Below are 21591 nucleotides of genomic sequence, written 5' to 3'. Positions count from 1 at the left end.
TTTCTAATTTTGATTATGCCTATTTACTTATTTATTTAAGTAAGCATTTCTTTCCACCTGAATGGTCCATCTTTAAAACAGACTGACCTAAAGTTGTCCAGGTCTAACAGGCTTAATCGTGCTGTGATCTCAGGACGTGGGGTTTATGATGTTGGACCTGTGCTCGTTTTCTTCCCTCTCGTGCTTCTGCATGTGGATATCGCTCGTTCGGTGCAGCATTCAATATAACATCCCGGGAGACGCCAGACATGCCATTGCGCACGCGCAGCGTAGTCATCTGACAGATGAGCGCTTAGGACGTTTCGCAGCACCGCTACATCGAGGGCCACCGCTGGGAACACAGAGCAGGACACAGACTCCACGAGGGACCGTCTCCTGCAAGAATAAAAGAACTCGTCACACGGAGAGCACCCTGCAAGAACACCCGCGGGTTTGGAGGTTTGCAAGCGCTGAAGATTCAGTGTAAAATGTAGCCAGCAGCGCTGGTGAGGGGTCGTTGTAATTTCTCGGGGGCTGCATGGCTCTTCCCAGGGATGCCATGAAAATCAGAGCAGCCGAGTGACTGAGAGACCGCTGCTCCTCGTTATCGCAGACACCCGGCGGCGACGGTGGAGGAGGTGAGCGATGGATCCTCGTGGAAAGATCTACACGAGGTAGCGCTTACGAAGATCCATCCAGGGAGAGCTGAACGTCTCTGTCGCGCAGTGTAGCCGTGTAAAGGATGGATTTCAGCCTGCTCCGGAATATCATCAGCAGATACGTAAGGCCCCCAGTGTGTCTGTCAACACTGTCACACAAGTGTAGCTCGGTGACTGGAAGTGCTCTGATACACGTTTTCATGGCTTTGGTTTTTGCACCTAAAACCGTGTTGCTTGTACATTTGCTCAGAGGGTTTGTGTGAGAGTGATAAATAACTTCCTGCAATAATACACATTTGACTCTAGCTGTTTTATTTTGTTTTGTTTTTTTGGCACAGGCCGGTGGCTGTGGGCTTTGCGATGTTTTTGTGGAGCTGAATGGAGAATGTTCCAGTAGCTACAGATGCAGTGATGACTGGTGAATGTGTAGAATTAAAGAAAAAAATCCATGCATGCATACTAAACTTCCTCGTGGCTGGGACTCAAAAGAAGTGAGAGGCCGTGCCTTACACCTCTAGCTTGATAGAAGTTGCTCAGGTTAAGTTAATGAGGTTCTAAGAAAGGCGAGGCCATCAAAGCTTCAACATTTATCTCTAATGAGCAATCAGGTCTGCTTGTGAGCAGGAAATATCCACACAGTAATGATTGCAAGCTGTAATAATATTACTGGTTAGCCTGGTCTCAGTCTCTGTCATCAACAGCCACTGATTATCTATCCGGACATGAGGCAGCTGGTCGGTGGGAGCCTGAATTAGAGGAGAAAAAAAAATGACTATTAGGAACCTGCTTTGACAGGCCCAGTGATGCTCATCAGACTGTGTACGTATAGAGCATTGGTAAATCTGCTACCGTCTGTGGCCCTTTCCCGTGACCTTAAATCTGGCTCAGGTGCAGTGACGTGTATTGAGTTATCTTTCTCATCATTCAAACCTGTTTCGTACCCCTTGGTGTCTATGTGTGTGCACATGTGCGCGAAGCAGGCCAGCGACAGTGTGCGTGGAGCTTGACTGATGTTTCAGCAGGGCTAATATCAGGGGAAATCAGATCTGGGAGGGAGGTCATCATCATTACGATCCCTCGCTCTTTTTTCCAATTGCATCCTGCAATATTAAATAGACACGCAATTAATCACAAATTAAATCCTCTGCATATTGATTTGCAACTGGAGGGATGGATGATGACTGCCTTGGCACCTATTAGTTGTGTATCACCTTCTATTAACCCTGCCGTATTATAACAGATGCTCGGGTAATGAGGGTGCGTAGTAGAACAAACCTTACATCCTTACATGAGATGAGGACAGGGTCCAAACCTTTTTTATTTAGTCCAGATGGAGCCAAGTACACCCAAGTTGAGGTTGCTGCCCAAATGTAGCCGGCCCTCTAATTATTTATCAGTGTTGTTTAAAGAAAGACTGTGCATGTTCTTTGGCCGTTAGAGGATGCAAATTTGATTTAGCCCACTTTAATCCACAGGGCAGGTTTTTGAGCCATTGCTTTTGCAACTAGTTTCCTTATTTTTACTGTCATCAATTCAGGATTTCTTGCTTGAAGCATTTCTGCTACTCTGCTCTTTGAGCTTCCTGGTTTTTCTGGACAGCATTGCAATGCCATATATGTGTAACCTAGTTTTGTTAGAGATTAAAAATAAATAAATACAAATTTTCATTGTTGTTTCAGGTGTCTTTGTTTCAACAGAGATTCATTAAAAACTATAAAATCACTGAAACATGTTGGCAGTTGGTCAGTGACGCTACAAAGTATTGTAGATGCCTCAAAACAATATTGCTCATTGCTTTAATAGTTCAGATCTGTTGCATACGCCTTTATAATTAGATGAAAACTCGGAATGCACTGCATTCAGCCATGCTCGTTCACCTCTTCCCTGGCTGAAAAATTGCGGATGAATTGAGCCTGTGCACCATGGCAAACAATATCGGGAAAGAAAACTGTGGTGTCATGAGATTTTGTGGTGCGTGACGTTTAAATGGGACATTTTTGTTGCGTAACAACTTAAGTCTGTTAAACTTTTTTTTTTTTTTTGCATAAAAGAATGGCTGAGCCCTCATGCATTGAGATATAGAGGCTGATAGGTGCATGAGTGTGCACACAGACTTCTTCTGGTATGTTAGCAGTCGTTGCAGGAAGAGATTTTATTATAATTAAATTTATCTGTAAAAGGACCACCTGTGCTCTGAGTGTGTGTGTTATGTGTGTTCTCGATCTCCGCTCCCCTTCCTCTTCAGCGCCCTTTTCTCATCTGGTAATAATAGAGATGGAGTGATGCCTTAGACTGTTGCAAACTGTGAGAACTGCATGAGGTCATAATCTGTATAAGATAGTGCTTGTGTGTATGGGGCTGGACTTATTAGAAATAGCTGATGCCATGTAATAGCATAATTATGTCCTCATGCTTTTAACTTCCACAACAATCTATCAGGGTCTCAATATTTGAAACCGTATCTGCTTTATTGCCACTGTGCTGTATATAGCTGTAATTTACCCTTGCCCCCCTGCTATCCTAACCCTCTTCTATCTTATCTCTAAATGTAAACTGTTATTCATGCTGAGACCTCTCACAAAATCAGCAGATAAAAAGAGAAAGGCCAGCGATGTTTCCCTTTTGATTAAAAAGGTGCCAGCAGCACCGTGCGCGCTGAAGGGCTTAAGAAGGGTTTCAAGCAACTTTACAGCCCTTTGAGTCCTGACTGGTGTTGAAAGGCGGAACACAGCCTGCTAGATTACTGTTTGCCACATCACTGCTACAAACAGTTAAGGGCAGTCTATTCCTGTCTGCTGCACCCTTTGGAGACGGGGCACTGGTGGAGCAATGGCAGCTGTAGGTGACAAAAACACACAGGATTTGTGTTTGGGGTTGAGCTTTGCCCGCTGATCTGTGTGCATATCAGAGGAAGCAGTCACACATCTTTTGTGCTGGCAAATAAGACTGATTTTTTTAAAAAAAAAATTTTGATTCTCGCAGCATGACCCGAAGACAACGTTTTCTTTATGACACACCATTTCCAGCCTGTATTATCGTCTCAGTGTTAAACGCAGACAAAATGAGAGGGTTTTTTTTTTTTTTTTTTTGGGATGCAGATTAGGGTGGCAGGAGGAAAAGGAGAGAGGAGAGGGAGAGGAGAAGTAGCACAGCTGGATTAAAGACTTATGTAACTGTTGGATCACAGCGAGCTGAAGTGGGAGAGGAAGCTGGGACAACAGCGGAATACAAATGTTGTCATGTTAAAGTAATCAGCTCATATTTATCCTTTGATAATGTTGCCGGTGTTTGTGTTATGAGGTATCCGGTGGCTCTTTAATGCTTTTGAAATGCTGTGCGCGGGCTGAAGGGTCACCATTCCCTTTTTTGCTTGTTTGTTTGCGCCTGTATAATTATTTGTCCCAAACACAATTTTTAATGAATGATTAGAATCCCTAAATGCCCATATTGTCCTTAGGAGCCATGTTCTCTCCCTATTTTACCACTTCCTTTTTCATTTCACTTTATACCCCCCAAAAATAAATTTGATAAACAACAGAGTCTAATAAGTCTCATTAAACCAAATAAAAAAACACCAAGAGGATACTGTGGATATTTTCTGGGACACTAATCCAGTCTCATAATCACTTGACTAATGTTGTATCAGAGCATTAAATTGAGGAAAAAATCTTACATGTTCGATCAGCAGCCATTATAATGAAGCCTCTGTGATCTGTCTCTTTGCCTAATGAACCTGCAGACATGCTGTAGAAGTCTCTGCGTACTGTATTGCTGTGGCGATCAGTGACTAATGAGTGTCTTTTTTTTTTTGATCAAGATCCTCAGGCTCCTTTTTCTTATCCGTGTTCAGTGCGACAACAGACTTCAAAGCCTCTGTTAATAGGTTATTGCATTTGTTTTAGTGTTACCACCCCAAATTTACACAGAATTACTTGCTTTGCTCATTAGAGTGCAACAGAGTCCATTAGATGGCTAATATCGATGGGTTACAGCAGCAGTAAAATTAAAAGTTGAATCGTGCCAATTAAACTAAAGAAATGCACCAGGTGATGAGAGACAGTTATGCATGGAGTCACTGTAGCATCCACATAATACTCAAAGATAACATTTCTGAGGCTCTGTAGCAATATATATTTTAAAACGAGCTAAAATTGCTTAATAATATGGTCGCTAGCTTCTGTTTTGAATAAAGCTAAACAGCATCACGTCCTGCTCTGGAGTTGTGTACGTTGTCCATTCTATGTTAGCATGAGGAGTTCATTAAGGTAAGGCTCGCTCAGAGGAATTTGATCTGTCGGTTAATGAAGGATCACTGCTAAACATGCTGCGTGCAGCACAGCATGACTCGGCAGTGGAGGAAGTATGAGACATGACCATATAATCAAGCCAGTTAATGGCGTATGTCTTTTATTGCCCCTCTCTAGTAGAAAGGCACCGCATCACAGAGGTGGCATAGATGGCACTGCTGGGGTCGAGTTGGCGTTTTCGTAATGAAAATGTATGCATTCATGGTGCCATTAAGTGCTTATGGAGCAAAGCCTGTGTGAATGGTAGGCACATTATTACACAATGCTAGATCTGGAAATACTCTCATGGCTTTCTAAAGCAGCATTTCGAATTATAAACAAATGGCAAAGCACCTACCTAATAGGAGTGCTTCACACAGTGCAGAAACATAAAAGGGAAAGTTGTAGTGGTGGTTTCTTTAATTTAATTTTTTATTCTTTGCTGTAATAAAGTATATCCTGTCATTGTTGATGATTGATGGTGATGTAAGACCCGTCGCTCTGCTGGTTGGGGTTGTTAATAAAGACAAAGCCTCCATGTCCTGCTACCAGCCACCAAGCCACTTTGTCTGTTGGAGCAGCAGAGTGAAGAGGGAGCTGTGGGACACGGGTTGATACGGATCAGTGAGGATTAATGATCAGATAACTGCACACCACAATGCAATCTCTCTGCGTCTTCCTCCATCCCTCTCCCACAGTCACGCTGTCATAATGTGACACTCGCTGCCAGGAGATGATAGGAACAAAGGGAGAAAACACTGCAGATAGAAATATGGGGGAGATGGATGGTGAATTCAGAGAGCTGTGGATTTGAAGAATGGTTGAACTAATGTAGAAATAGACAGAAGTAAATATTTAGAATGTTTAAGATGTAAGCGAGCAATTTCATTGAAATAGCAATGACCATTTTCCACATTTGTCCTGATTACAGTGCAAAACTTTAACCTGAACTCCCACTAATGCATAACGAATCTGAGGCTAGATTATTGTAATTCCTTATAGTCGGGTTTTCCTGATAGCTTTATGGAAAGTCTCCAGTTGAACCAAAATGCTGCTGCAAGAGCACTAACAGGAAGACAGATCACATTTCTCTCTTACTGACTTCTCTTCGCTGGTTCTTTGTTAAATCCAGAATTGAATTTAAAGTCCTTCTCCTCACATTTAAAGGCCTGAGCGATCAGGGTCAGTCACGTCGTAAAGATTTCATATCACCATATTATCCACAACTGAGCACTTTGTGAGTTACCAAAAGTAGAAGGGGAGCCAGAACCTTCAACTATCAGCCTCCTCTCATGTGTGTTATCAGCTCTCAGTTTAGATTTGGAAGATAACCACCCTCATACATGATTAGACTTCCTTTTCGATCAAACCTATAGTTGGGGCTGGATCAGGTGACCCAGGCTCAGACTTTTATCTACTCCTGTAGTTTATGTTTTGTCCTGCTTGGTGTCTTTATTGCTGTCAATTAAGGTGAAAAATACATATGGTTTATGCATTTACTTGGCCACTGAAAGGTCACTGGTTCAAAAAGCCAAACTCTGTCAAATCAAATATGTGGAACTACCCCATGTGACAAGGGACCAGCTGAAAGTAGCTTCCTCTTGTCAAATAAAGTGAACCTCCCACCAAAGGCCCTTTCTATAGCAGGAAAAACCTGCAATGCCAAATTAGAAGTATTTGGAATTTGCCCTTTTAGTTGACAGTGCTTTCTATTCTCCAGCCTCCCATTTAGATCCCCGGTTTGTCCTTTGAATGGATCACATCCTTAGCTTGATTTGATGCAAGCACTATAACAAATTGTACAAAGCCGTCCTTGGTCCAATACACTGCTCTTAATATTAAACCATCAAATGTACTGTATGGTCAGAGAGTTTGATTGTAACCAAGTTTTTTTTTTTGTTGTTGTTGTTGTTGTTGTTGTTGTTTTGGTATTAACATGAACATGAAATTCCTTTGCACATCGTGGTTATGTCGGGTATTTATAAGACGTTTAAAGTAAACAACTAAGGCTCAAGGTTAGGTGGCTTAATATTACCAGGACAGCTGTTTGATTTGGTCAGTTCCCTTTACAAAAAATAAATAAATGAAAGATTACTCGCACATGCTGCATCATGTCAGTGACAACTGCTTCTATTTTTGCCCTCAGCCCCACCTTCTCTCCCCGTTACTCTCCCTATACATCCTTTTCTTTGTCCTTGTTACCCTTTTTCTTCTGTAGAAATCTGTTGTTGCTGATTTCTTCCTGTTCTCTGCTTTTGCTGCTTTCGGTTTCTGCCTTACTTTGAGTTTCTTTCGGTTTCTTTCCATTTTCAGTGTTTGTCTGGGTCATGCTGCTCCCCCACCCCGTAATAGTTTGGAGGGGTCTCCAGTCGGCTGACACTGTTGGATCTGTGTCTATTTTTATCTCACTGCCAAGCATCTGATGCCAGGATCTGGGTCTCTTTGCTTTTAAGTTTTGCAGTTAGCTATTTGGGTGTCTCATCTTGCGTTGAATTCACTGTGATGCTGCATTAACCTTCATTTGATCTTAAACTTGTTAAAACTTGTGGATTAAGTTGACAGGAAACACATTTGGGACATGTACGTGCTGTGGACTGAGCACAAATGTATTAGAAGTTGGGGGTTTTTTTTTTTCTCACTGACAATAATGAGCTACGTCTCTGCCAAAATGTTGAGGACGTTTGAAGCAGTGAAGCGCTACTTCCTCTAAAGTGCTTGTTCCAGAACTTTTCTGCTAATGGTCAACACTTCTGCTTTGAGCTGTGTCAGGTCGGCCGCTTTGCCAAAGTCTACACTAACGGTGCCCACTCAGGCCAAAACATTAGGACTCGTGTAGACACAAACAGCCAAATCCTGGTCTCGTGATTCTGGTTTTGTCTCAGAGAGCTCTGTTACTGCAGTAGCTTTTAATGTGGGACATCTCTGAGAAAAAATGTGCTGCGGTGAAGTCCCACAGTGCATTCTGTTAAGCCCTGGGGATGGTTTGCATGCACGGGAACTGATGTGTATTTAATTTTTTAAAGTCAAGCCACTGAATCAGTTGAAAATTGTAAGAGCAACAACATAGCTGTGTTTTGGACCTGTGCAGATGGAAGAGAGCAGAGGGCTGACTGCAGAATATCCTGACTGTTCTGCAGGAAGAAAAAGATAAATGACAAATCCACTCTACCGTGACTCAGAGCCGAACCCACCTACACGCATCACAAACATTAACACATCCTTCAATTTGGCTTGTCTTGTCTGTAAAGTTGTTTGTTAAAAGAAGTCACAGAAGTCGTGTAACACAGTCTTGTGTAACATTCTGTTGCAGTTTTTCATCTAGGACTCTGTTTTTCTTGATTCTAATCAAAAAAATGTATAAATACTGTTTGCAAGTATTTTTTGATTAGTTGTATATTATCTACAATAATGTATACTGGCTGCTCATATACCGGTAAACTATGCTTCCACGCTGTGAAGTCATGTTTTAAGGAGGTGCTGGTAAAATGTTGGTGTTATTCAGCTGCATCGTTTCAATTGATGTAAGCCAGATAATAGCAAGGAGGTCATTAATTGTAATCGGACACTTTGTGATATAACCCAGTAGGGCTGTTCGATATAACGATATATATCGGATGAAGATATAAAAGCATCTATTGTTTCATTTTACGCTATCGTTTGCTTCGTGGTGTTGCAAAATAAACTGTTTACGGCAATATTTTTTTCATTATTTTGATGGTCACTGTAGTGGCTATATTAATTTCTTAAAGTTCTCACTTTCTCTTATATTTAATAGAACCACACTACAGACAGACAAGCGTTTGTTTTTATGTGTTGTCCTTAGCCACAATAAAGCTCAAGAGCCTGTTGAGACTTTTCAAAATAAACTGAATCACGTGAAAGAGCAGATTATTTACGGATGAGAAGTAAAAAAAAGAGCCGCCAGGTGCTAAAAAAAACAACAACTTTAGACTCAAACGTTAGAACAGGCTTTTCCCCGCAGCACGCCGTGTAATAAATACTTACAAAGAAAACGGCGCCGTTACAACTTATGTCTAAAAATGTATAGTTTCATGCATCAGTTAAAACACTCAACTCCAGGTACACGACGCCCAGCTGGAAACACTTCACGCAAGTCGAACTGCCCGAGATTTACAGAATTTATAGAAAATGTTAAATTTTTGTGATTTATATCGTTATCGGACATAGATGTCTTAATATCGGGATATGAGATTTTGGTCATATCGCACAGCCCTATAACCCAGTTTCTTGTCCCCACCTTCTATTGCTATTTATATCTGCATGTTATTTCTTTCTTCTGCAGTGTGTCGGGGAGGAGATCTGGGTGGACAGTCGGACGGTGTATATCGGGCATAAAGAACCCCCTCCAGGAGCTGAGGCGTACATCCCTCAGCGTTATCCCGACAACCGCATTGTGTCCTCCAAGGTGAGCGGTCCTCAGCCCACAAGTCACTGCTGTAACACTTTTTATCATCACGCAATGTTAGTTTTATACTCAGGCAACCAAGTAATCCTGTTTTGTAGCTGTGTTTCTTTTATTTTTAAAGGATGCTTTACTTTTTTTGTCTTTATCATTGTTTTTTGGCACAGGAACTGTTATGATGTTTGCTTTTCTTTTCTTCTAAATGCCTTTCTTCTAAATGTTTGCTGTTACTCTCTTCCACAGTACACCTTCTGGAACTTCATTCCCAAGAACCTGTTTGAGCAGTTCAGAAGAATCGCTAACTTTTACTTTTTGGTCATATTTTTGGTTCAGGTGAGATTTCGGCTTTATTAATGACAATTATTTTTCTCTTTAATCTGCCTACTGTGCGAGCACTGCAGGCACTGCATGTTTGTGCACTCTCTGTAGAAGATACTGTATGTTTATGCCAGATTTCTGTCCTTGTAGAATTAGCAAATCATTTTTTTCCAATTTTTATTTTTTTTTGGAGGGGGGGTTGGTTTCTTTTTTTTTAAACACAGCTTCACAAGTTCTTTGGAAACAGTAATAGTGTTCATATTTCAAAATAAGAGCACTCACTCATCTGAGGCTAATGCAAATTTGCAAAGTCAACATTCTCGAATGGATTGTTGTAGTGCTCTCTCTGTACCTCAGAAGCTTTTCTTCTTCTTCTGAACTGCCACATTGTATCAAATATAGTGGCTGAATAACAATGCAAGGATGGACTAGTGATAATAGTCAGATAGTTAATAGTTCCGGTCTATTAAGGCAATTTCTCTTCCAGCAGTTGCCTTGATAGAGGAGTTTGAAACATGGCCACAGACTGGGTGCATGCATTTATTGATGATGGGGCGTGCTGAGGATGTGTTTGTATTTATAACATTTTTTAAACTGAAATAATGACATTGCTTGCTGCATTTAATGTGTCTCTGAAACTGTAGGGGTGTATATGCTATCCCAGGAGGTTAATCCTAAAGGAAAAGATCAAATTTGATCCCAAGCTTGAAGTTTTAAAAGCTCTTCACTGATGCACATTGAACAGTGCTGTTTACTTGACATCCTATCTTCTATTTGTGGCCACTTCTTTACCCCCCCCCCCCCCCCCCCACTCTACGTCTTCCTCCTCCTGTTTCTTTCCCTTGCAGCTCATCATCGACACCCCCACCAGCCCAGTCACTAGTGGCCTGCCCCTCTTCTTTGTTATCACGGTCACCGCCATCAAACAGGTAGGATGCACACAAATATGCTTATATGTCCAAGAAAAATTGCCCGTGATTATCCTCTATACGCATCAACTGCTGGCCTCAAATACCCACGCACTCTCCGTTCTCCGTTGCTCTATTATCTGTATATACACATTCCACTCCCAGCAAAGGGGCATGCCATTGAATCTGTCTGCTGATGTGAGAAATATGATCATGAATGGTCTCCTCTGTTAATCACTCGAGCTGAGGATCCCGTGACTCTGGGCGATGCATCCTCTCCGTTCCGTCCCAGTACTGAGGGATGGGGTACTATCAGTGATAGATAGAGCTATTCTCGCTCAGGAAGCCAGAGCTTTACTAGGACATAAATCTAAAACATGACACATTGGCTACAAATCCAGGAAACGGGTCACCAAGCTCAGAAAGTGCGATGCTAATTAATTACTATGTATGACTTTGACCTCGTGCTCTCCTCTCTCTTGATCTGGTGCTGGCCCCGATTCTGCTTGTACAACAGTCTATATTCTTTGTTTCCCCACTGCCAACACACACACACACACACACACACACACACACACACACACACACACACACACACACACACACACACACACACACACACACACATATTTATTTCCTCCTTTTTTTTTCCACCTCCCCTTACAATCTCGTTTTCTATCCCTTGCTGCAACCCACTTGCTGCATCTCTCTCAGGGCTACGAGGATTGGCTCAGACACAAAGCTGACTGCTCTATAAACGAGTGTCCGGTGGACGTGGTGCAGCAGGGGAAGGTGGTGAGGACACAGAGTCACAAGCTACGGGTAAGAATGGCCTCATTAGAGCAGCATAGCACCTGAGGCCACAAAGCAACACTGCTGTTCTGCTGCATAGCTCACTTTTTTTTCCCTGTAACTGTCGCTCTCACCAGCCCACCCCTTTCTCTTCCTCTCTGCAGTCCTCTCGAACTTTCTTTACTGCTGCTTTTGCTCTCTCTTCACTTTCCCACCAATTAATTTCCCCGAAGCTGTGATAGATTGTCCCCCGGTGTAGCACGCGAGTCCCTCGGAGGACGAAGACGACTGATGTATTTCACGATTTAGGATATTCCTGTCATCATCCTCTGATGTTCTCTTCTGTCATTCTGATGCAACAGTAAATCTCTGTTTGGTGGTGTAATTCAGTTTGCCATGATTGCAAATGATTTTCATAATTTCACATCCCATCTTTGATCGAACTGGTAGTTTTTTTTTTCCATCTTTTCCATCTCAGCTCACGTAGGATTTCACGTTATTCCAGTATTATCTTCTCAGCCCACTATCCGATTCTGTTCACTTTAATGCACAAGTGAACTCTTCTTCTTTTTATAGAGCCATTACACCTCTTTCTGTATGAAAACACACTGGAAATAAGGCTCATTAATTTGCATTTATTAGTGTGGCTTTATTTACAGCAGTGCTGCTCGTGGTACCAAATGCAGGGGCGAATGCCAATATTTCTGTGAAAAATATAAACTAGTGTCACTCAGCTGGCATGCTGCTCTGCAGTAATCTGGCCTGTATCATCCAAGTATGAATGAAAACATCAGACTGCTTAATACTAGCCCATCACCTAAAATGTAGATGCATAGAATAGAGCCTGACCGATATTATGTGTGTGCTAATATCAGTCTGCTGATGAATCTGCATTGGCAGTTATAGCAGCCGATAAATTTTTAATTTATCTGCTAGAAAAACAGGAAAGAAGAGAGCAGAGAAACACGCTTCAACCGTGTAATGGGTGTTACAACTCTAAAACGTACCTGTTGGCGACACAGGAGTGCCTGTAGGTCACGAGGTAGACAGGCTGCTCCAGTCTCCATCAGTGAGATGCTGAACCACCAGTTGCTCTCTAAAGCGTTCATCAGAATATAGAAAACACTTAGAAGAAGCATAAAAACAGTGTTTGTATGAATGGGTGAATGTGGCATGTTGTATAAAGTGCTTTGCCTGCTCAAGTAGAAAATCCCTGTGTAAGAACCAGTCCTTTTTCCATTACTGTTTATGTGTTTGGACCGCCACATACACAGCAACCAGCTGATCTGAGTAGGGTAGAACATAAATGAGCAATCGACAACTTGTTGAGACAATAAAATGAGATCATTTTTAAACTGCATTGCGAATTTATTATGGACTCATAAATAACGACACATTCATTCTCGTTTTGAAGCATTGTTTTTTCATAATATGTAATTGGTGCTGGTTACATGTCGTGTCTGCTGCTCTTAAAGTAGAGTTAATGCAGACTATGTGGGAACCTCAGTATATAGTTTGCACAAATCTACCAAGTGAAAGCCCAAATGCACAAATATACTTTTTTTTTCTTTTCTTTTTTTTATGTTTCCTGCCTGGCTTTATCTGTCACTGTCTCTTTCCTGTCTTTCTGCCTCTCTCTAGCTGTCTGTGTCTGTCTTCTGGGGATTGTTTTTTCTTTAGTGCTAAGGTTTCTTCCTTCCATAGATCAGAGAGGATTAAAGTGTGAATTGGGAGCAGGAATAATGATGAATACATTAATCATGCAAAATCAGAGAGCGTGTGTCATGTGTATGGTCACCGTGGAGATGGGATTTATCAGAGTTTAAGCTGCTCTGCTCGCATAATCCGTTATGCAATTTCTGATTTTATTTTTTTAATTTTTTTAAAGAGAGATGGTAAAGGATTTCTAACAGGTTTGTCAGTCCCTGTCACTAATTCTGTGTTTATGTATTTATTATTAATGATATCGAAACCACTTTTTGTCCTCTTCCAGGTGGGGGACATCGTTGTGGTGAAGGAAGATGAGACGTTCCCCTGTGACCTCATTCTTCTCTCCTCTAGTCGCTCTGATGGGACCTGCTACGTCACCACCACCAGCTTGGACGGGGAGTCTAGTCACAAGGTGCCACAACTAGTGAAACTGTTTGAATCAGTCTGTTCTCAACTTGTCTTTATAGCCATCCATCCATCTTCATCCGCTTTATCTGGGGCCGGGTCGCGGGGGCAGCAGCTTAAGCAGAGAAGCCCAGACCTCCCTCTTCCCAGCCACCTCCTCCAGTTTATTCGGGGGAACACCAAGGCGTTCCCAGGCCAGCCGAGAGATATAATCTCTCCAGCGTGTCCTGGGTCTGCCCCGGGGCCTCCTCCTGGTGGGACGTGCCCGGAACACCAACCCCAGGAGGCGCCAAGGAGGCGCCAAGGAGGCGCCCAGGAGGCGCCCAGGAGGCATCCTTGTCAGATGCCCGAACCACCTCAGCTGGCTCCTTTTGATGTGAAGGAGCAGCGGCTCTACTCTGAGCCCCTCCCTGATGGCCGAATTTCTCACCCTATCTCTAAGGGAGAGGCCAGCCACCCTTCGGAGGAAGCTCATTTCTGCTGCTTGTATCCGCAATCACGTTCTTTCAGTCACTACCCACAGCTCGGGGCCATAGGTGAGGGTAGGGACGTAGATCGACCGGTAAATTGAGAGCTTCACTTTTACACTCAGCTCTCTCTTCACCACGACGGACCGGTGCAGCGTCCGCATCACTGCATATTAAGGATATCTTCTCTTTTTGACATCATGAAGATCTAAACGTTTAAAAAAGAAAAGGTTGAAGTGTTTGGAGCAGTCCCAAGTCTGAGGTTTTGGCTCACAGGGATAAAATTATGCCCGTGTTTATTATGAACGCCAGTGTAAACGAAGGAAAAACAGAAATGCCATAATGACCTTTCATTGGATGACACTGCCACTGGAACACAGCAGCGAACATTCAGATGAATGAAGTATGATTGTATTAATGATTTATTGTCATTTCATACATTCTGCAAGTAGCGACCATGTAACGATGAATTTAATTGATTCACGTGCCACTTTAGGGTAAAAATCCAGTTGTCTAATGTACATATTTGTTGCTAATAATAGCAACGAATAATAATAGGACAAATATCTTTTTGGTTGGTCTGAAAAACGGAGCAGTTTAAGAAGGCACCCTTAAGGTTTAACGGGAGTGTGAGGTTTCCATTTATTCTACTTTCTCATGTTTTCTGTCAGTGATTATTCACAAAAGATAATCAGCAGATTTACTCAATAATCAGAACATTAACTGGCTGCAGCCCTGCACTTTTCAGGCAGCATGCACCTACTCATAAATTCATAATGATCGAGGTGACACACTGGCCCACCTGCATAGGTGATCACTGGTGTCACTCACATGATCTTATGCATGGATGATCATATGCATACACAAACACACACACACACGTATTACCCACAGTATAGAACAGACTACTGAACTCATCTTCCTCATACATGCCCTCGGGGCAGCCCTCTGATGTGTTCACCATCCCAGCATGCTGTCCCCTGGTGACCCCAAGAGCGCCCGACTCATCTTGCTGCCTTTTTTTTTTTCCCCCTCAGTCATTTAGTGAACCGGCTGAGGCTCTTCTCATTAGCGACTGTGGGTGACATTTTCCTCTTGCTGTCTTCTTCATCCCCCTCTCCGGCACCTTTTCTGTCTCAGACCTATTATGCTATACCAGATACCATGGCCTTTAGAACAGAGCAGGAGGTGGATTCGCTACATGCCACTATTGAATGTGAACAACCGCAGCCTGACCTCTACAAGTGAGTGGGAAGCATGCTCACTGATGTATCTTTATATGCAAACCTGTTACAAGATACGTCCTCGTCACTGTGTGGGTCTTGTTTTGACATCGCACTGACTTCTTTACAGATTTGTGGGACGTATCAATATTTACAAGGACAAAGAAGAGCCTGTGGCGAGGTTTGTGTTCACTGTGTGAGTGTGTGAGTGTGTTTCAAGGGTTTAATGCCAACGGCCTTCAATTGTTTTCTCTGTAATAACACCAGCATCTTAATTGTATTGTTTCAGACCACTTGGAGCTGAGAATTTGCTCCTTAGAGGAGCCACGCTGAAGAACACACAGCATATTTACGGTATTGATGTGGATTCACTTTGCTTAATGACTCCTGAATGTTTTACAACAGTTGAAGAAATGCTGGTATCATTTCTGCATTTGTAACTCACTGTTGTCTGTGCCTTCAGCTGTTGCAGTCTACACTGGCATGGAGACCAAGATGGCACTTAATTACCAGTCTAAATCTCAGAAGCGCTCTGCTGTGGAAAAGTATGATGAATCTCCCAGCTCATTTCACTGCATGATTGAAAGTCGTTCTTTGAACTGGTTAATTGAAATGCACCCTTCTTTATGCATACTCTCTCTCCTTCTCCTTCTGCAGGTCGATGAATGCCTTCCTCATAGTGTACTTGTGCATCTTGATCAGTAAAGCGGTGATCAACACTGTTCTGAAGTATGCTTGGCAGTGGTCGCCCGATCGGGATGAGCCCTGGTACAACCACAGGACTGAGCACGAGCGTCAGCGCCATGTGGTCCGTTCATAAGTCCTCTACGTTTTTAAAAGTAACCACTTAAACCAAGCGTCTGGTGTCACTTAAAACTTCATAGCTGTTTGTCTCCCTCCCCCAACTCAGGTGATCCGAGCCTTCACAGACTTCCTGGCCTTCATGGTTTTGTTTAATTACATCATCCCCGTGTCCATGTATGTAACGGTGGAGATGCAGAAATTTCTTGGCTCCTATTTCATCAGCTGGGACGAGGAGATGTTTGACGAGGAGCTGGGAGAAGGCGCTCAGGTGAACACCTCGGACCTGAATGAAGAGCTGGGACAGGTACACGCGCACGCCCAGATGCGGACTGTCGGATGCAATCTAAACTCTGTTGAGGCATGCCTCTACTGTACCCTTCTCCTTTCTCCCTCCTAGGTGGAATATGTGTTTACTGATAAGACGGGCACTCTAACTGAGAACAACATGGAGTTTATCGAATGCTGCGTTGATGGGAACGTCTATATCCCACACGCGATCTGCAACGGCCAAATCCTCAGCGCTGCGTCAAGTATAGACATGATTGATTCCTCACCTGGTGGCTACAGGAGAGTAAGTGTGTTTTGCTAAACAAACAAGGGGAAGCTAACCTCAGTTATAAGGCTGGAGGATTTTGATATATCCTATACCCAATACATATAAATTTTAACACTTTCGTTGTATAGTGTATACTTTGTCTTATATTGGGGGTGGAAAAAAAAGTCCTCTGGTACACGGAAAAGTGATGAGCATTGCACTTATGGTAGTGGCAACAAAGATTAGTTTAGATTTAATAAAAGAAAACTTGTGTAGTCAGCATGAGCAGCAGTAGCTGCCACAGATGACTAGAGCGCGCGCGAGAGAGGACGAAGGGTGCTCACTGCCAAAAAGTGCTGAAAAGATTTCCTGCTTTATTGCTGGGGGAGGGGGGTTTGTTTTGTTTTTTTGATATATAGCACAGAAATGTCACGCTATCGACTAAACAGAATCGATTGTGTAAAAAACAAAAAGAGGATTCGTTCTTCACTCTTGTTGTAATTATGCACCTTCTAACTCGGCCTGTTGCCTCCATAAGAAATGATTACGATATGTAGCTGTGCCTTTTGTCTGTCGCTGCAGGAATACGAGGATTTGTTTTTTCGGGCGCTGTGTCTGTGCCACACGGTGCAGGTGAAGGAGGAGGAGACGGTGGATGGCATCAAGAGGGGCATCCACCAGGGCAGGCCCACCTCCTTCTACATCTCTTCCTCACCAGATGAGGTAGCTTTGGTCGAGGGAATGAAAAGGTAAATGCGCTAAAACCACACAAAGTCCCCTAAAATCTTTATAGGTTCAAGTTACATTAAACTTTATTAGTGCGTATTTTATATTTTGGTTGAAAATGTATTTCGGTCAATTACCGTCCAGAACTTTTACTTTTGCCTTCAGGCTGCTCTTCCAACACGGACTCAGCCAGTAAACAGGAATCTGCTGTTTATTTCACAACGGATTAGGGGTTTGGCCGATTCATCAGTTTTATCTAGAAAGGCTTCAGTAAGGGAAACCTGACCTGGAAGTGTCTGTGTGGTAGCCATAACAGGAGCTGGTTCAATTCTCTAAATATTAAGGGAAAGTGCTTCCTTGGTTCCTTTGTTACCTCCTGTAGCAGAGGATACACAGGATAAAATAAGATATTACAGTTTGTTTTATTTTATAGGCTGTTTGTATTATTTAAAATCTCAACCTTTTAATGAATATGTTGCACCAGTATTTTATTTTTATTTAATCTGGCCTGTATGAAACGACATGGTGAGAACACATTGGTGCATTTTGGAATCCATCCTCTGGATTTTGTAGTTTCAGTATGGCAGACAGTTACTAGTCTAATGTAAGTATAATCAGTCTTTGGAAATTCTCCTTCACACCTTTTTAGTCATCTTTTCTTTCATTACTGTGTTTCACTGAAGTAAAGTAAAGGAGATCAATGTTCTTTTTTTTTTATATTTGACCTTCTTTGTACCGCAAGTACCAAAAACTGCAGTTCCACAAATGACCACTTGAGGCTGTCTCCCTGTTAGAGCCCAAATAAACAGTTTAGGTTTTCATGGTGAATTGCCTCCTTCATGATGATTTAATTTGTATTATAATTTAAAGTAATGTGTGACACGTAGGTGCTGATACAGTCTGCTCGCTGTCCCTTCTGTTAAGTTATGACTCTGAGCTCCTCTAGATTATGTTTGTGGCAGCTTTTGGGACATTTTAATAAAATTGTCTGAAAAATATTATAACTGTGATAACTTCCTGTACAGTTGATTGTAGTAACAGCTTGTTTTCAAAGACATATCCTCCTTACCACTTGCAGTGAGTCCACTATGTTGGCAGAGGGAGGGTGCAGGGTCACCCCCTCCAACAAAATGGTCTTGGCTCAATTTTTCCTGAAGTACTATCTGGCAGTGCAAATTGTTGGTCGGTCAAGAACAATTTAAAGCCTTGATGGCACAGAGGATGATGCAGACAGGCTGCTGTGAAGTTTTCAGACTTGTATTATCCTTGATTAACTTGTGCTGTGTTTTACTGTCTAATTACTGTTGAATTACTCAAACTGGACCCCAAGAAGCACCAAGTCCACGCCAACACAGAGAACCTTTTCATTTTTTTTGTGTGTGCTATTTTAATAGTATAGTGTAGGAACCATGCACCATCAGGGAATGCTGCTGTCTTATATAGCTTTCACAGATGTGCTCTGTCTTCGGCGTATGTGTGAGCTCAGGTTACGCAGAATGCGTCAGAGCACCTTTAGCCTTTCCAAGTGGGGCATAAGCGAGTATTGGTGTACATGGTTGCTTTTTGTTGGGCTTTAATGCATCTTTTTCCTTTCACTCTTGTTGCTAGGCTCGGTTACACATATCTAAGACTGAAGGACAACTACATGGAGATCCTCAACAAAGATGACGAGATTGAAAGGTCGGTGTGCTAAGAGACTGGTGCGGTTACTCCACAGGAGATAAAATGAGATTAATTCACTTGATGGAGTTGTGGTCACACATAAGCCGTCATACAACAGCCCTCAGCTTGTGTCTCATGTTCACCCGAGGTTACAAAAAAACTACAACCACCAAAGAGCAGGCAGAGGGTTGCTTTTTACGGAACTACTCAATCGAATCAAAACGTTCCAGCTGATCAGAAAAAACAGAAGCCGAACGAGTTTCCATTAGAGAGTGGTTTTGTGGCAAGTGTTTAATGTTTTGATCTGTGGGATGTGTTTGTGTAACCGCTTTCCCTCGCTATCACTCTCTGCAGTGGCCTGTCAATAGTGAGCTATTTTAAGGAAGCAGGGGAGCTCAGGAAGGGAGGGTGGTGCAGTGGGCAGCGGTGAAGACTTTAGCGGCAATGTGAAAGAAAAAGGTTTTACAGCTTTCTTGCATTTTGTGCTTTTACCCTTTTTAAGGGATCCAAGACCACTCGAGCCAAAAATAGAATTAATTTAAGCCTCGGCCATCAATCTGCATTGTGGTCTGTTTTACAGCTTGCTAATCAGGAAGTTAAAGGATGTAATGAAACTGTAAGAGGGGATAATGTGAGTTGTTTATCTTACAAATTATTGGAAACTAAATTGAATGGAGGAAAAAAAATGCAAAAATGAGTGTGTGCACTTATCAGAACTGTTGAGTGTTGGACAATTTGTAGATAATATGCAGCACTCTGGGGAAAAAAAAAGCCACAAACAAATATCTTTGCAAATAAGAAAATTAACAAAACAATAACTGCGTCTTTGCCAATGCCGTCTCTCCATCAGGTTTGAATTGCTCCATGTGCTGAACTTTGACTCTGTCAGGAGGCGAATGAGCGTTATAGTCAAGTCGAGCTCAGGTAAGATATCGTCTAACACGGGGCTGTTTATCGGATGCAGTTCTTGCAGTTGGCTTTACGGATATTTGTTTTGCGTGCTCCCAGGAGACTACCTGCTGTTCTGTAAGGGTGCTGACTCATCCATTTTTCCACGAGTGGTCTCGGGAAAGGTGGAACAAGTTAAAGCCCGGGTGGAACAAAATGCAGTGGTAAGTGGACAGTTTAACCAGCACTGGTTATATAAGGGGATTGATGATACACTGCATCAGGTCAGTTTTAGATATCATTCAGAAATCTTTCATAGCTTCATGCTATAAACTTAAATTTTAATGTTACATTTGAACAAGAGGTTTAAAGAAAATTAATATTTCCTTTAAAAACATGAAAAGAGTACCTCTGTGTGGCATTTTTATTTTTTCATCTTTTAGCATACTAGTTTTTTGTGTGTGTGTTTTTTGTTGTTGTTGTTGTTGTTGTTTTTTTACTGCCCTTCTTTGACGCCTTGCACCTTAATGAGTCTTACTTTTAGCTAAAGCAGTCCACTGTTCCAGCCAACAAAAAAATCTCTAAATGGTACCGATCCAGCACTCAAATTATTAGAAGACAAAGTTAGCAACTACTTAGACAGGATAGTTGAGCGTGTAGCAGTTAAAGAGCCATATATTTCCCTCAGGGGGGGTTTTTGGAGCCCAGCTAAAAAGTGAAGATTGCACCTACCTTGAAATGACAGATACAAATGTAACTACAAATAAATGCTAGTGCACTTATAACTCTGCTAGATGTGAATGAAAACACATTTTATTCTAAAGCACGTATGGCTCTAATGTGGATGAGATTGGAACACTTGCGATCAGCATTTGAATTTGTTCATTTTTCTCCATCGCTCACTTCGCTGTAACACCAGGAAGGGCTGCGAACTCTGTGCGTCGCCTATCGAAGGCTCTCACAGTCTGAATACCAGGAGGCGTGTCATCACCTGATGGAAGCCAAACTTGCCCTGCAGGACAGGGAGCAGAGGCTGGCTCAGGCCTATGACATCATCGAGAGAGACTTTGTTCTTCTGGGTGCCACAGCAGTGGAGGACAGGTTGGTCAGAAAGAGGGGAACGGAGAGATTTAAAAACAGTGCAGCAGCGGGGGGGCAGAAGGACAGAAGGGAAGATTAATGAATCATTAAGCCGCCCTTAAAGGATTGTCTTCAGAGCGTTCTCATGACTCATGAGTGCAAGAAGAATATTGTGTCAGAGCTCTGATAGGTGACTTACTATTAATACTGCTGTTTCTTTTCCACTGAGAGAATAAATATGCAAGATGTTTTTACGCTCGGAAATAGCAGACCACAGCATTGACCCCAACTTGATTGATCGCAAGCACGACAGTTTAATTTCCTAACAGATAAGCTGCTGATGGGCAGGGACAGGGGTGGCCATGCATTGATAAGTTATCACCAGTCTGTAATGGATTGATTGAAGCTTTGATGAATGCTTTAGTTCTGCATAGCTGAGTGGAGGCTGCATCACTTATTGACTTATCGATGCGCAGGCTCCAGGAGAAAGCAGCAGACACTATTGAGTCACTGCACAAGGCTGGGATGAAAGTTTGGGTCCTGACCGGGGACAAGATGGAGACGGCGGCGGCTACTTGCTACGCCAGCAAGCTGTTCCGTCGCACCACCCAAATCCTGGAGCTCACCAAGAAACGCACGGAAGAGCAGAGCCTTCACGATGTGTTGTTTGAACTCAACAGGACTGTTCTCAGACAGCGCTCCATCTCTGGGTATATGCTCATGTGG

General features: G+C 42.6%; 1 protein-coding gene across 4 annotated transcripts in view; it reads left to right on the top strand.

The window, feature by feature from the left end:
* Positions 1–311: 311 nt before the first annotated feature.
* The window catches only part of LOC146615988 (phospholipid-transporting ATPase IH-like), a 30267-nt gene continuing 8987 nt past the window's right edge, over positions 312–21591 (top strand). For 3 of the 4 annotated variants that reach the window (XM_085373874.1, XM_085373876.1, XM_085373877.1), the window contains exons 1-19: positions 312–760; positions 9228–9350; positions 9591–9680; positions 10514–10594; positions 11288–11395; positions 13359–13487; positions 15088–15191; positions 15301–15351; positions 15460–15524; positions 15634–15715; positions 15828–15978; positions 16081–16278; positions 16372–16545; positions 17092–17258; positions 18844–18915; positions 19748–19821; positions 19906–20009; positions 20705–20886; positions 21342–21575. In XM_085373874.1, coding sequence (XP_085230000.1) covers positions 722–760; positions 9228–9350; positions 9591–9680; positions 10514–10594; positions 11288–11395; positions 13359–13487; positions 15088–15191; positions 15301–15351; positions 15460–15524; positions 15634–15715; positions 15828–15978; positions 16081–16278; positions 16372–16545; positions 17092–17258; positions 18844–18915; positions 19748–19821; positions 19906–20009; positions 20705–20886; positions 21342–21575 — 2228 coding nt within the window. In that variant the 5' untranslated portion in view covers positions 312–721. The remainder of the gene's footprint in view (positions 761–9227; positions 9351–9590; positions 9681–10513; positions 10595–11287; positions 11396–13358; positions 13488–15087; positions 15192–15300; positions 15352–15459; positions 15525–15633; positions 15716–15827; positions 15979–16080; positions 16279–16371; positions 16546–17091; positions 17259–18843; positions 18916–19747; positions 19822–19905; positions 20010–20704; positions 20887–21341; positions 21576–21591) is intronic. The other variant, XM_085373873.1, reaches the window with a different exon arrangement.

This window comes from Diplotaxodon limnothrissa, linkage group LG16 (assembly GCF_057381915.1).
Source record: "Diplotaxodon limnothrissa isolate DT_005_m linkage group LG16, D_limnothrissa_male_GT1.1, whole genome shotgun sequence".
NCBI classification, from domain to species: Eukaryota; Metazoa; Chordata; class Actinopteri; order Cichliformes; family Cichlidae; genus Diplotaxodon; species Diplotaxodon limnothrissa.
The sequence above is the reverse complement of the archived record's forward strand: the minus strand, read 5'-3'. Positions and strand labels throughout refer to the sequence as shown.